Source organism: Mytilus galloprovincialis, chromosome 12 (genome assembly GCF_965363235.1).
Source record: "Mytilus galloprovincialis chromosome 12, xbMytGall1.hap1.1, whole genome shotgun sequence".
NCBI lineage: Eukaryota > Metazoa > Mollusca > Bivalvia > Mytilida > Mytilidae > Mytilus > Mytilus galloprovincialis.
The window spans coordinates 71049013-71065365 of NC_134849.1; the positions used below are offsets into that span (position 1 = coordinate 71049013).

The 16353-nt window shown below is 32.4% G+C and overlaps 1 protein-coding gene across 16 annotated transcripts in view; it reads left to right on the forward strand.

The window, feature by feature from the left end:
* The window catches only part of LOC143054714 (dual specificity tyrosine-phosphorylation-regulated kinase 4-like), a 114837-nt gene that overhangs the window by 12156 nt on the left and 86328 nt on the right, over positions 1-16353 (forward strand). For 14 of the 16 annotated variants that reach the window (XM_076227734.1, XM_076227733.1, XM_076227736.1 and 11 more), the window contains exons 3-4: positions 7327-7392; positions 13167-13278. In XM_076227734.1, coding sequence (XP_076083849.1) covers positions 7327-7392; positions 13167-13278 — 178 coding nt within the window. Of the gene's footprint in view, positions 1-6049; positions 6069-7326; positions 7393-13166; positions 13279-16353 lie in introns of those variants that run through there. The other 2 variants (XM_076227743.1, XM_076227738.1) reach the window with 2 other exon arrangements.

Below are 16353 nucleotides of genomic sequence, written 5' to 3' on the forward strand. Positions count from 1 at the left end.
GAGCACTGATGTAAGTTGTTACAGCACAACATAAGCTTGGGACACTGTTAGGTATAATGAATATCCAATAACCCTAGAGCACTGGTGTAAGTTGTTACAGCACAACATAAGCTTGGGACACTGTTAGGTATAATGAATATCCAATAACCCTGGAGCACTGGTGTAAGTTGTTACAGCACAACATAAGCTTGGGACACTGTTAGGTATAATGAATATCCAATAACCCTAGAGCACTGGTGTAAGTTGTTACAGCACAATATAAGCTTGGGACACTGTTAGGTATAATGAATATCCAATAACCCTAGAGCACTGGTGAAAGTTGTTACAGCACAACATAAGCTTGGGACACTGTTAGGTATAATGAATATCCAATAACCCTAGAACACTGGTGTAAGTTGTTACAGCACAACATAAGCTTGGGACACTGTTAGGTATAATGAATATCCAATAACCCTAGAGCACTGATGTAAGTTGTTACAGCACAACATAAGCTTGGGACACTGTTAGGTATAATGAATATCCAATAACCCTAGAGCACTGATGTAAGTTGTTACAGCACAACATAAGCTTGGGACACTGTTAGGTATAATGAATATCCAATAACCCTAGAGCACTGATGTAAGTTGTTACAGCACAACATAAGCTTGGGACACTGTTAGGTATAATGAATATCCAATAACCCTAGAACACTGGTGTAAGTTGTTACAGCACAAGACTGAACTGACTTGATAGCTTGGGACACTGTTAGGTATAATGAATATCCAATAACCCTAGAGCACTGATGTAAGTTGTTACATCACAACATAAGCTTGGGACACTGTTAGGTATAATGAATATCCAATAACCCTAGAACACTGGTGTAAGTTGTTACAGCACAACATAAGAACAAACTGTAAAAATCAATTGAAAAGGCCTAACGTTTTCAGATTGTCTTGCACGAAGCACACAAATTAAAAAAAGACACCAAAAAACAACAAGGTATTTATCAGAAACTGATATACTCTCAGTTACTTAAAAGCTTTTTTTCAAAATTAAGATATATATCATAGAAATAATGAATTATTTTATTATTCCCAATGAGACAACTATCAACCAGTGACCAAATGACAGGATATTCTTGTTGTATTGAGTAACCATTGGTGGACTTGGGCTGTTTTCAGCTCTTCCGTGGGGTTGTTTTTTTCTGATTGACACATTCCCTGTTTTCTGATTGACACATTCTCTGTTTCTGATCTTCGGTGGGGTTGTTTTTTCTTTGACATATTCCCTGTTTTCTGATCATTTTACGTAATCAGCTGTAGGTCATTGTATGGCCTTCAATAAAGATCAAAACACATATTATATAGTCAGCCTTTAAAGGCTTTTAACAATAATAATTACATTTAGTTCACATTTTTGATGGAATTAATTAGAAGCATATATATAATTAGTCTGCTACATAGCTTACATCTGCTTTTGGTGTTGTGAACACCTGACTGGTTGTATTTGATATGTCTGGCTAATTTATAACATACATGTATATAAGCTCAACTGGTCATATGATTTCCCGTTTGAAATTCTTCGAATGGTTTTACACTAGTAATTTTGGGGCCCTTCATAGCTTGTTGTTCGGTGTGAGCCAAGGCTCTGTGTTGAAGGCCGTACATTGACCTATAATGGTTTACTTTTTTTAAATTGTTATTTAGATGGAGAGTTGTCTCATTGGCACTCACACCACATCTTCCTATATCTATATATAATCTATTGACCTCACTTGGCATTATTTCTTGTTGTCGTATTTAATCATCCTACACTTCTTAAAACCTTCCTCTCTATAACATATTTACCAATTTTAAGATCAAACCACCAAGATGTTAAAATTTTAATAAGGTCAATGTACAGCCTTCAACTATGATCCAAATTTATACCAATTTATAAATGATCCTGTCAATGTCATGACAATTGTAATACAGCTCAAAATGAAAAAAAATACACTAAATTTTCAGGATTGTTCATTAAGAACACATAGGAGAATCTTAGTTAAAAACTATAATGCTATAAAAAGTACAATGTTATTCTCAAAAATAAGAATTTAGATGACCTTTTGACATTCAAATACCAGTGAACTGAAAATACTGAAAGGCCACATGACCTTTTGACATTCAAATACCAGTTAAGGACTGTACTTGTTGATGGGCTACATAAGGTTTTACTTACATTGTCTATTATCTGAAACCATGCTTCTAGCATGAGATTACACTGCAGATTTTGTTATTTCCACTAGTTCATTCTAGCTTATTTTCTTTTTTTTGTAGCAATATTGAACAGTCTAGTTTCTTTTTCATGCCGATTAGTTTTACTTGCTAGTCTTATATGATTGAAGCAAATGGAATACTCACTGCCATCCTTCTTCATAACATAAATGCAAGGAAACGTACATCTAGTAGTTTTCTGACTCTTATCCACTGCCAAATTGGACAGGTGGAAAATGCAAAATCTATTTGAGTTGTACTGTATATACGAAGGATTCTTTGGAAATGATCAGGTTCCTGTATGAACCTCAAGTTGAAATGCCAATTTTTGATAGGTTAATACGAGGGAGACAATCTACACTATCTCATGGCTTATAAAATCTTGTTACCCTTCATGGAGAAGCATAATCATTTATGCACTTAATTAGATATTAATGGCTGTTATGTACATGACATCTTTGTTTATTATTTGAAATTTGAATATTGAAGGATAATTTACTACTGAATTTAGTGTAATGAGATAAAGAAAACATATATCTGAGGCATGATGGGTGATAGAGCAGACTGTTTTCCCCAATAAATATTTTCAACCGGGTTTGACCATGTTTTTTCTGGGTAACAATATGTGCTTTATCGACCCTTCAGCTATGTACTATTCATATAATTAAAATTGTATTTTATTCAAAACTTGAACACTTAAAACATACCAAAACACGTTTTATTTAAAACTTACAAAATGTTTCAAAACACATAATTGAAATTTTAAATGCAACGATAAAACTAAACTGCAACCGGAAGAATTTTAATGCATAATTTAATCCAGAGATCAAATATCACAGCTATTTAAAATAACCAACCTAGTTTACTGGAAAAAACTGCATAAATTCATCACAATCAGTGGTAATAACGACACATTAATAATATTTATTTACAGAAATTGACATAATAGAATCTAAATTCAATCAATTTTGCCATAAAAAGAGATAAATCTAAGCTGTTTTATAGCCTCGTTCATTGATCAGGAGATTTGACGATATTCTGTACGCATTATTAAATCGGTAATATAAATGATGTCCTTTCAAAAAAATAGACCATGAAATATGCTTAGTGAAGTTCAAGAGCTTAGTTTATGAAGGAGTTATACTGAATGTAATTTAAAAATAAGAAGATATATGGTATGATTGCCAATGAGACGGGTAGCTATCCAGCAGAGTCAAAAGGACATGCATGTAAGGAAGCGTATAGGTGATGGTATAATGGCCTTCAAAAAAGGGAAAAACCCAATCTAATTACAAGGACAAACAACAACAATACTTGAACATTGAGCAAAAGTCATGATATAAGTCCCATAAGTCACTATTTATAGACATAAATATGAAAATAAAAACATACGTTATGTTGTTTTGTGGATAAAAAAAACTGATGCTTAAAGAATTGCCTTTAATCTTTATTGTTATATTTCAATTCTTATGCATTTATATGAAATACTTTTGTCGGTTTGACCTGAATTGTGTTATTAGTAACAGTCTGATTTTATGTGGACTTAATTATGGTAAGATGTGTGAATAACCTGTACAAGACACTTACAAAACCAATTGTTTAAATGGGTACCAATTTAGCTGAAGTCCAAAAAAAACTACTGAACTGACACGGATTGCATCTAAACTTATGGGCTCTATAAACAACATCACAGTAAAACTAAATAAGATGGATATCCTGTTTGTAATATGTTTTTGACAGGAACAGTCCAATTATTACTGCTGATATAGCAAAAGACAAAGCAATGATAATTTTGGCAGAAATGGAATTTGTGCTCTAAAATTGGTCAATTGGTTTAAGAGAACAAGATTTAGGAAGTATACCATGATAAAACATCAGAACAACAACAAACAAGAGGCTGTCACAACGACAGCAAACCGGATTTATTAATATTTATTTGTGTCCTGGTAATATCACAAGAACCATTACTGATGAATGGTGAAAGTGAAAATCGTCAATATCAAATTTGACCTCCATTTTGTCATCAGTATCAACATATTAAAATTTGAAAAGCTTAGATTGAATGGTTCATGAGTAAATGCAACAACGTGAATGGAAACGCCATTTTACAATCTTTCAAGAACCATAACTCCTGAACGGTAAAAGTCAAAATCGTCATTATTGAACTTGACCTCTATTTTGCCATCAGTAACAACATATAAAAATTTCAAAAGCTTTGGTTGAATGGTTCATGAGAAAATGCACCGACACGACTGGAAACACCATTTTTCAATCTTTCAAGAACCATAACTCCTGAACGGTAAAAGTCAAAATCGTCTTTATTAAATTTGACCTCTATTTTGTCATCAGTAACAACATAATAAAATTTGGGAAGCTTTGGTAGAACAGTTCATGCGTAAATGCACGGACACGACTGGAAACTCCATTTTTCAATCTTTCAAGAACCATAACTCCTGAACGGTAAAAGTCAAAATCGTCATTATTGAACTTGACCTCCATTTTGTCATCAGTAACAACATATTAAAATTTGGGAAGCTTTGGTAGAACAGTTCATGCGTAAATGCACGGACATGACTGGAAACTTCATTTTTCCAATCTTTCAAGAACCATAACTCCTGAACGGTAAAAGTCAAAATCGCCATTATTGAACTTGACCTTCATTTAGTTGTCAGTAACAACATATTAAAATTTTAAAAGCTTTGGTTGAACGGTTCATGAGTTAATGCACGGACAACATTTGATTGCCGCCCGCCCGCCCGCCCGCCCGCCCGCCCGACTGCCCGACCGCCCGCCCGCCCGCCCGCCGTACATCCCCAAATCAATAACCGACATTTTTGTCACAAAAATCCGGTTAAAAATGCCAACTAGAAGTCAATTAATAGCGCCTATAACTAGGTCAGCATAAAATCAGACTGTTACTGGTTCCTTTCAAGGGCCATCAAACTGGTCCTTTTCATTGAATGTTTTAAGATTTTCCCTTTTTTAAGGAAGAGTAAACTTTGAAACCTTTTTAGTGTGGAATTAAAGGCTTTGATCACATAAATATTTATTTGTTGGAAGAAAGCAACTAAATTGCTTTGGTCCAAATTTTTCGACCTCACTGAGGATTATAGCTAGAAGAATGAACTCAAATGAAATCAATTAAAAACTATTAATGATGAAATTGAAAACGGGGAATGTGTCAAATAGACAACAACCCAAAGAGCAGAAGACAGCCAAAGGCTACCGCGCTCCAATAATGAAACTATTGTTGTTGAATCAAACCATAATCTGTTAGTTTAATTAAATAATTATCAGTATAAATTGAGTTTCACATTTGGCGCCAGATTTATTAAAACAAAATTATTATTATGAAAATGAATAAGTTTTATTTTTTTTAAATTTCATTTTAAAAATAGATGGATCAAAGATTTTGAATGGAAATTTGAATCTTATGATTGAGTATTTAAAAAGTATAAAGTATGAAAAAATTAAAAATAAATCTCAATACATAATTTAATGCTAGCTTTTAAATAGGTTATTTTACAATTAGAACTGATGATGAACTGCTTAGTAAAATATTGGTTAAATTTTCATGGTGTCTTGTAACGATATAAATATTTCGTCTAAATTACAAACGTTTATTTTCGGTGTGATAAGAGGAAAATCCATATAGTTTAATTGTGTTGTGGCAGGATAAATTAAATATCATTGAAAAGATCCCGGTGCATTGATATTGTGTTGTGATAAATTATGATTTTAATGTTACTGTGTCGTCAATGTAAATTTCTCTTGTGATAGTCAAGATCAATCGTAGATTCTCATTTTATGGATTGACATCTTAATAAATATCGAAAGGTAAATATGTAAACTTTCATATAATCCGGGGATTTTTTTCCAAATTTTATTGATGATTTATTATAAACTACCAAAATTTGTTTATACAGAATATTTGACTAACTGACCCACTCATAAACAAATGGGATAATTAAACGAAATTGAAAACAATATATTTCTCTGAAAGTTTTATAAAAGAATACTTAAATTTAAATAATAAACTGAAATTTCCCTCATACAAAGCAGAATCCTCAGTGGAGAAGTAGCAAATACCAGTGAATATTAGTTTTTGTTTTAAATAATCCAACCAGGTTTTGAACTTATGACCTCTCACCTCAAGGCCACAAAGAGTTGCTCAGATATGACATTCCCATGATAAATGTCAAATGAGACTGCTAACCTACAACACTTGTGGGAAAAGTAAAATTCAACCATTTTTTGGCATATCAAGCACAGATAATTTAAAAGAATGGAACTTTTTCAAATGATTTCTATAAAAAATATTTTTATGCCCCCTCCATTAAGTTTTTCCCTTGTCCGTTTATAGGTCTTTGTACATCTCAAAGTTGGTTTACGTTCTTTAACTTCAATTGCCTGAACCAAACATTATGAAACTTATTACCGAAAAACACTGTTTGGTGGCGTCACTTTAAACGTTCTTGAGTTATGCCCCTTAACAAATGGAAAAATTGCTGAATTTTCGTTTCTGTTCTATATAATTTGTCTCAACCAAATGCTATGAAACTAATATACACGATGCTTATTGCCACAAAATACAGATCCAGTTTGAATTTTGATGGTGTCACTTTTACTGTTCTTCAGTTATATCCCTTTATAACTTTATATGATATGCAAGCAGTCTGGACATCATCTGTGTCCCATGGACACTTCCCCATTTATTTTAGAATAATATTATTTGATCTGTCCTACATTTGGTCAAGAGGCAGGGCATAAGAATATATTTCTGAATGGTGATAAATGCTAGTTCTAACATCTACAAGAATGTCAATTGAATTTATGTTTTTTTTTAATTTTTATCCTACATTTCTTTGATATTTAAAAATACTATGTCCAATGTTTATTTTTCAGTTTCATTTTTTAGATACATGTGTATGCACATAAATATTTCAAACTGAGTAAGCTGAGTAAAATATAAAATATATGAAAATATATCTTTTACACATAGCAATTCAGTCATGGAATTGAATAGTTTAACTTGACTCCATACCTGATTGTTTTGTATTACCGGTATATATCTGTTTATTTATTCATTCATTAGGCCAGGGATAACATTCCCTGATGGCATCAGTTACATCAGAACAACCTTGGACCGAGAAAAAACCCGGTGTCATATGGTATTTTGAACCCCCTAAAAAGTGAACCCGGGGTCAAAATACCATGCGGTAAAATGACCCCGGGGTCATTATACCGCATGGTATTTTGACCCCGGGGTCATTTTTCACATATGGTATTTTGAACCCCCCTGCGGTATATTGAACCCCCCTGTTTTTGATAAATAGTATTGCAGATAATCTTATTTACAATTTATTGGCTATCATTTTTTTAAAATTTGTGGTTTTAAGTAGGGGGTTCAATATACCGCAGGGGGGTCAAAATACCATGCCTAAGCAAAATTTTCAAAATATCTTTTCCAGCATTTTTAACACATACAAACCACTTGTTGGAGTATTATAACTATGTTAAGGAGTTACCCAAGAGAAAATAAATCTGGAATTCCACTGGAATCCCGGCTGGAATTTTGATGGGATTCCAAGTGGGATCCCACCTAATTCCACCGGGATAAAATTTCGGGAATCCCGCCAAAAGTCCGGGATTCCCGAAATTTTATCCCGGTGGAATTAGGTGGGATCCCACTGGGATATTGTGGGATTTTGATTGGGATCCCACTGGGATAAAATTTCGGGATTCCCGCTAAATAAGCGGGATCCCGATGTAAATGTATTGGGATAAATTTCGGGATTCCCGTAAAAGAAGCGGGATCCCGATGTAAATCCCAGTGGAAATATACTGGGATTCCCGGAAAAAAAAGCGGGATCCCAAAAATAAATACCAGCAGGATATACATGCACCTATTTAAATTGCACTGCCACTGGGAATCCTGGGTTATTTATGCAAAAGGATACATGTCATGTTTTCCTTTCTGTTAATCAATTTGCTGTCTCTGTACTTCCAACTAGAATTGCTGAGTAAATTATGGTAACTGGAATATCTGCATGCAATCTGTTTCGTTGGAAGCTCCATTTAAAAAGATCAGTATATCCCTTAAAAGTATCAAAAAAATCCACAAAGAATCATTTGTTCAATACGTTTTGAAGCAACAAATTCAATAGAAATATTATTGCATGTTTAATGTTTATAGAATACAGTAGATTGGAAGCTAGTCCAAATAATTATGAAGTCTTGGAAGGTTATTTTAATTTTTTGGCAAATTAATTACCTTCCCCCTTTTTTATCCCCTGACGATAAATAACTATAGCGACTTATTATTTTCACCAAATAAACATACACACAACTGAATTAAATTTTGACATACCTACTATTTATGCCTGTTATGTGACAAGTTAACAAGTTTATTCATTGTAAATGTTAAAAATAAATATATTTTCAGTTTATGCTTTCAGACTTTCTGATGTTGATTTGCTCAGATAAAAACCATACAAATCATAGTTCCTCAATAAATTATTTTTATAATCATTATATGCACATGTACACATGTTAAATTAAATTATTAATGCACTTATCTGAAAACATCTTCATCTTCGTCCTGTCCATAATTCAGCGTAAACAAATTTTGATGACGTTTTTACCAGTACACAAACGTCGACGTGACAATCTCGCCCCAAATTATATCGGCCAAGTTGATCTGTCTCCGTAACGGTAATATAAATAAATTAAGGGTATCGCATAAAAGTATTAATTACTGGGCAGTTTTTACTAAATATAAGAAAATTATACTTTATTAATCGGCACATGGTGCATGCGGATAAGATAGTGGCCGCATTATTTAGGACAGTAGTCAGTATTTTCTAGGGTCGAACTGTCCCGCGGCAGTACAGTTGAAAACAAAGCACGTGGTTATGATTTTTTACAGTTTACATACAGTTTACTTAGCCATGGTATTTTGACCCCCCTGCGGTATATTGAACCCCCTACTATAGACCTTGAATTTCAAAAATTCAAGCTATTCCAACTCCTTAACATAGTTGTAATACTCCAATAAGTAGTTTGTATGTATTTAATATACTGGAAAAGATATTTTGAAAATTTTACTTTGCCATGGTATTTTAAACCCCCTTCTCTAGGCCTTTAATTTCAGAAATTCTGGCAATTTGAACTCTTTTATGTAGTTAGAATACACCAATAAGTAGTTTGTATGTATTAAACTTGCTGGAAAAGATATTTTGAAAATTTTACTTTGCCATGGTATTTTGACCCCCTGCGATATATTGAACCCCTTACTATAGACAATTCAAAAAAATCTGTCAATTTTAACTCTTATATGTAGTTAATATACACACACAAGTAGTTTGCATGTATTAACTTTGATGGAAAAGATATTTCGAAAATTTTACTTTGCCATGGTATTTTGACCCCCCTGCGGTATATTGAACCCCTCACTCTAGACCTTTAATTTAAAAAGTTCTGGCATTTCTAACTTTTTTATGTAGTTAGAATACACAAATAAGCAGTTTGTATGTATTAAACTTGCTGGAAAAGTTATTTTGAAAATTTTACTTTGCCATGGTATTTTGACCCCCCTGCGGTATATTGAACCCCCTGCTCTAGGCCTTTAATTTCAGAAATTCTGGCAATTCGAACTCTTTTATGTAGTTAGAATACACAAATAAATAGTTTGTATGTATTTAACTTGCTGGAAAAGATATTTTGAAAATTTTACTTTGCCATGGTATTTTTGACCCCCTGCGATATACTGAACCCCTTACTCTAGACAATTCAAAAAATACTGGCAATTTTAACTCTTATATGTAGTTAATATACACCAACAAGTAGTTTGTATGAATTAAACTTGATGGAAAAGATATTTTGAAAATTTTACTTTGCCATGGTATTTTGACCCCCCTGCGGTATATTGAACCCCTTACTCTAGACCTTTAATTAAAAAAATTCTGGCAATTCTAACTTTTTTATATAGTTAGAATACACAAATAAGCAGTTTGTATGTATTAAACTTGCTGGAAAAGTTATTTTGAAAATTTTACTTTGCCGTGGTATTTTGACCCCCCCTGCAGTATATTGAACCCCCTACTCTAGGCCTTTAATTTCAGAAATTCTGGCAATTCTAACTCTTTTATGTAGTTAGAATACACCAATAAGTAGTTTGTATGTATTAAACTTGTTGGAAAAGATATTTTTAAAATTTTACTTTGCCATGGTATTTTGACCCCCTGCAGTATGTTGTACCCCCTACTCTAGACCTTTAATTTCCAAAAATCTGGCAATTCTTACTCTTTTATGTAGTAAAAATACACCAATAAGTAGTTTGTATGTATTTAACTTGCTGGAAAAGATATTTTGAAAATTTAACTTTGCCATGGTATTTTGACCCCCCCACCCTTGCGGTATATTGAACCCCCTACTCTAGACAATTCAAAAAATTCTGGCAATTTTAACTCTTAATATGTAGTTAATATACACCAACAAGTAGTTTGTATGTATTAAACTTGATGGAAAAGATATTTTGAAAATTTTACTTTGCCATGGTATTTTGACCCCCCTGCGGTATATTGAACCCCTTACTGTAGACCTTTAATTAAAAAAATTCTGGCAATTCTAACTTTTTTATATAGTTAAAATACACAAATAAGCAGTTTGTATGTATTAAACTTGCTGGAAAAAGTTATTTTGAAAATTTTACTTTGCCATGGTATTTTGACCCCCCTGCAGTATATTGAACCCCCTACTCTAGGCCTTTAATTTCAGAAATTCTGACAATTCGAACTCTTTTATGTAGTAAGAATACACAAATAAGTAGTTTGTATGTATTTAACCTGCTGGAAAAGATATTTTGAAAATTTTACTTTGCCATGGTATTTTGGCCCCCCTGCGGTATACTGAGCCCCCTACTCTAGGCCTTTAATTTCCAAAAATCTGGCAATTCTAACTCTTTTATGTAGTTAGAATTCACCAATAAGTAGTTTGTATGTATTTAACCTGCTGGAAAAGATATTTTTAAAATTTTACTTTGCCATGGTATTTTGACCTCCTCCCCCTTTTTTTACCATGGAAAATCAAAACTACCCTTATATATATATATATATATATATATATATATATATATATATATATATATATATATACATATGTTATAATTACAATTAATTAAAGCATTCAAGCTACATATGGTCTAGTTATAATGTGTTAATAAGTATTTTGAATGACATTTTGTTGGTAAAGACTTCAGAGCACTTATACCAAGCAAAGATATTTCTTTTAATTAAGCATGGAAAATGTACCTCCCCTTCTTGTATGAATGATTTTTTAATCTATGATAAGCTTTAAAATAATGTAAAATGTTCTAATATTCATCTAAGATGAAAAAAACAGGGGGGTTCAATTTACCATGGGGGTTCAATTTTCCATACAGGGGGGGTTCAATTTACCATGGGGGGGTTCAATTTACCATAGCGGTATTTTGACCCCGGGGTCAATTTACCATGGGGTTCAAAATACCATATGACACCGGTATAGTAAATTGTTTACCTCAGTTTTGGTCAAGTTAAGAAAATATACATTTTGTCTTGAAAATTAATACATAATTGTTGAATTGTGTGTTCTTTTTGTTTTATTTCTATAACTAATTTACTTATTAATCTGTGCATGGTTTGGTATTGGTAAATACTTTCGCTTTTCTAAAAATTGCTGCAACAAGAGTCATTGAAGATTGCTCCTGATGGAGGTTAAAAGGAAGACTTTATATTGGTATTTAATTGCTACATATCTGCCATGAATGCAGTATTATGGAAAAGATAAATGAAGTATGATTTAAATCCAGTTGGTAGCTTTTTACGACCCGCTTATGGGCATTATGTTTTTCCGACTTGGTTAGTCTGTTTGTTTGTTTGTCTGTTTGTTTGTTTGTTGTGCTCTTCTGTCTGTCACACTTCAGGTTAAAGTTTTAGTCAAGGTAGTTTTTGATGAAGTTGAAGTTCAATCAACTTGAAACTTATAGTACAGATGTTCCTTATGATACGATCCTTATAGTTTTAACACCAAATTCGAGTTTTGACCCCAATGTAATGGTCCATTGAACATGATTTTCAAAGATTGCAATAATTCAATAGCTGGATAGAAGCAAAAATATAGTTTTGATTTGACCTACACTAAAAATTCAAATTGTGTCAAAACTCCACAATTTTAACTGTGGTGGAAAAAAGATTATAATAAGGTAAACATTAGAAAATGCTTGTCTACTAGTGGAGGTAAAATGCTGTTGCCAGTCAACACATCAGATGTTGATGTGGTTTAGCCTTTTAAATACAATGTGCAGTAATTTAAGGCCAATGATAAATGGCATGTTTTGCATTTAATTAATCCATGTTTTTTTTTTATAAATTTTGCTTAAATACTTTACTGAATAGGTCTGGACAGCTTTGTCATACATATAATGTCTTCCATTTAACTTTTTGGCTTTTAAAACTTTACCTCACTTTTAACTGCTGTCGTTTGACTTGTGCCCTACTAAGTTAAGGTTCATGTTCCCTTGAGTTGAGCCCATAGTTTTTATGTTATGTTATGATTTGTTTTGATTTATATTTCATACATTTTTTTCATGTTAATTTTTCTGGTATTTGTAAATTAGTGTATGATCAACATTAAAAAGATAATTTATTATAGTTTTCAGAAGAAATGATTTATTTCTACTTAATATGTTATTTTTGAAATTATTAATTAAATATTTTAGAAAATAAGAATGGAAATAAGGAATGTGTCAGAGAGACAACAGAGACCCAACAAAGAATGTAAAACAGCCCTGATTTTTGAAACATTGAACTTATCTTACTGAAGACTCCAACTCAAAGCGTTTTTTGTATATAATAATATTTTTTTTCATTTTCCATTTGATTTCTCTTTTTCTAGGATACGAAGAATGAAAGATCGTTCCAAGACAGAATCACAAGCCAAACCACTGAAACCACTTCATCTTCCATTCATTGTTCCACTTGGTATCACTCAAAGTATACCTGAATTCGTAAGTACACCAACAATATTGTCATCTTCCATTCATTGTTCCACTTGGTATCACTCAAAGTATTCCTGAATTCGTAAGTACACCAACAATGATTTTCACAGCAAAGTTTGCCTTTTACTATAAAGTGTATTTGAATACATATAGATGCACATAACATTTGTCAATCTTGGAGGCAGACATATCTATGAGCCAGGCTGGTCAGAGAGGATCATCCATCCTTTAAAAAGGAAATAGTAATTAGGACAAAGCTCAAATTCAGATCGAAGTTTCACAAGTTTAGAGATTTATAGATTATCATTGGTTATCTCAACGAGATTGATTTTCTCGCTTGAGCCGGTCACAACGAAAGCGAGAAAAGCAATCAAGTTGAGATGACCAATGATAATCTGTTTATCGCTTTTTTACCTATGACGATGTTGTAAATTTCATCTCAATTTCATTAGCAACGCCACGTGGCTCCTTAGTTTCTAGCCATAGTTTTCCATCTCAAGCAAGTAGCATGAAATGAAAATTATCACAGAAAAAGATCAAAGGAAAGATGCACAAAATAGCAATAACATTGTTTATTGCTATATGGAGAATTAGATTATTTGTATTCTGATATCAAAGCACCACTGATACGTTTCTTGAAATGAATACAATACTTAACACAATAGTCCTTACAATGGCTTTAACACACAATGTGTGTAACCATGGCAACTTATAATGCAATCCTCATGGCTTACATTTTATATGTTAAATAATAAAATTTCCAATTTACCTACAATGTAAATTCTGTTAGGAGGAACAAATGTATGTTGCCAGTTTAACACAAGTTTATGATGAAAAAGTATTTTCTAATGACCTTGGCTACCGTACGAGGGTCTATAAGACAGTTGTATACCAATTACCAAGGTCATACACAATTTGGAACCTCTAAACTAAAAGATAAACCTTATATATATATATATTACAGATCATTGTTAGTTTTCATTTTCATTTCAAAATTATTGAAATTTGAACTTGAAAATTCACATGAGTAAAATACCTAAATTCGGTTTAAGGTTCAAAAAGGTTATACCATGATGCACTTTATTACCAGGGTGTATACTAGTAGTTTAATAAAAAAGAATTCAGGCATGATTTATTACACAAAATTGATTTGCAACTTATTGAGACTATTTTTGTATTTGAATGGACGTGGATATACGTTTACCCAGCTACCTGTTTATCTATGGACTAATAATAGTATAGGATAATTAGAAGTATTTAAAATGGAATATGATCCCAAAATAATTGAAAATAATGTTAAAGATTTGCCCAGTGTCAAAGAATTGTATTATTATTACGAAGATCTTTGAAAGATTAAAATTTTGGTTAAGTTCAAGTTGATATACCAGTATAATAATATACATGTATATATATATACTAAACAACATAAGCAATGGTTAAAACCTATGATTCAGTACTAACTAATTTGATATTTAATCTAACCTATCTAAAGCTTGATTATGTTAAGCATGATTGTAGTAACTAGTTTGATGAATTTTCCAATGTAAAAGGGTAGATAACTCTGTAATTTGCTATCATTCTAACCAAAAGTTAATATCTAGATATTTCTGGAATTACCAGACATGCAGAAACAAAAGACTCAAGATGAGGATCATGACTTAAAATTGGGATGGTTGGGTCAGTTTTTTTCACCATGTTTTGAAATTCTTCTAAATCTTAAATTCTTTACAAAAAAAGCTTATGATTAAGATTGATGGTAAGTCATAAGCAATTCAGAATACTTACGATCAATCTTAATCGTAAGTTTTTTTGTGAAGCCGACTCCAGGCACTTAAATGTTCCGTTATTGTTAGAGTTTCTGTAAATTCTTCACTAATTGATGCTAGGATATCTCGATCCATCTATGAAACGTTGATATCATAATATGAATAAAAAAAAGTATGAAAATGTTTGACGTTTCAAAAGTCAGCCATGTTTTATTATTGAGTTTTAAATTTCGATTTGAACTTTGTGAAATGTTTAATATGTAATTGCTATATAACAATGGGATGATGTAATAAATCTCTAAAACCAAGAGTGGAGGATTATTTGTTCAAGTGTTGTAAAATCGTTTTAATGCACCAAATATCATCTCAAGTGCAGTGAATTGCAGATTTTATAGTATTTATATATGTACAAAACATGTTGAGAACCCTTACATAATACCACCTACAGAATGCAGGGACTAAATTAAAACAAGATTTCTGTTTATAATAATGATGACATTGACCCCTCGTGGGTATGCAAAAAAGTTTTACAACTTTTAGAAGAATGAAGACATATGTTACACTGTGGTCTGCTTTTAACAATTAGATTGTCTGAGGAACTAGATCAATACTAAATTTCTGTTTATAAAAAAATTACAATGCCCCCTCATGGGACCAGAGTATGCACAAGAGTTTTAAAAACTTATATATATTTATGTGCACATTTGCTATTTAATTATATCTCTCTGTCTGTATTTGGCACAACTTTTTTGTTGGAATTTTGGGTCCTCAATTCTTTTAAACTTTGTACTTGTTTGGCTTTATGAGTGTTTTGGTCCTAGTGTCACTGATGATTCTTATGTAGACGAAACGTGCGTCTGGCGTATTAACCTGGTAACTTTGATAACTATTTAGATTGTCTTGCAGTTAATATTATACCCCCGCTTTAAAAAAGGGGGGGTATACTGTTTTACCTCTGTCTGTCAGTCCGTCCGTCCGTCCGTCCATCAGTCCGTCAGTCCGTCAGTCAGTCCGTCCCATGAAACTTTCGTCACATTTTTCTCAGGAACTACACATCCACCCTTTCTGTAATTTGGTATCAACATTTATATATGTCAGCCATACCGTGTGATGCGTTTTCAGATTCATCACTTGACAACTTCCTGTTTACCGAACACTTGTCTGATTTTACACATGATAGCCAAGTTGAAAATTTTCGTCACATTTTTCTCAGGAACTACAATACAAGGATTTCTGAAATTTGGTTTCAGGATTTATATAAGTCAGCTATACCGTGTGATGCGTTTTCAGATTCATCACTCGACAACTTCCTGTTTAC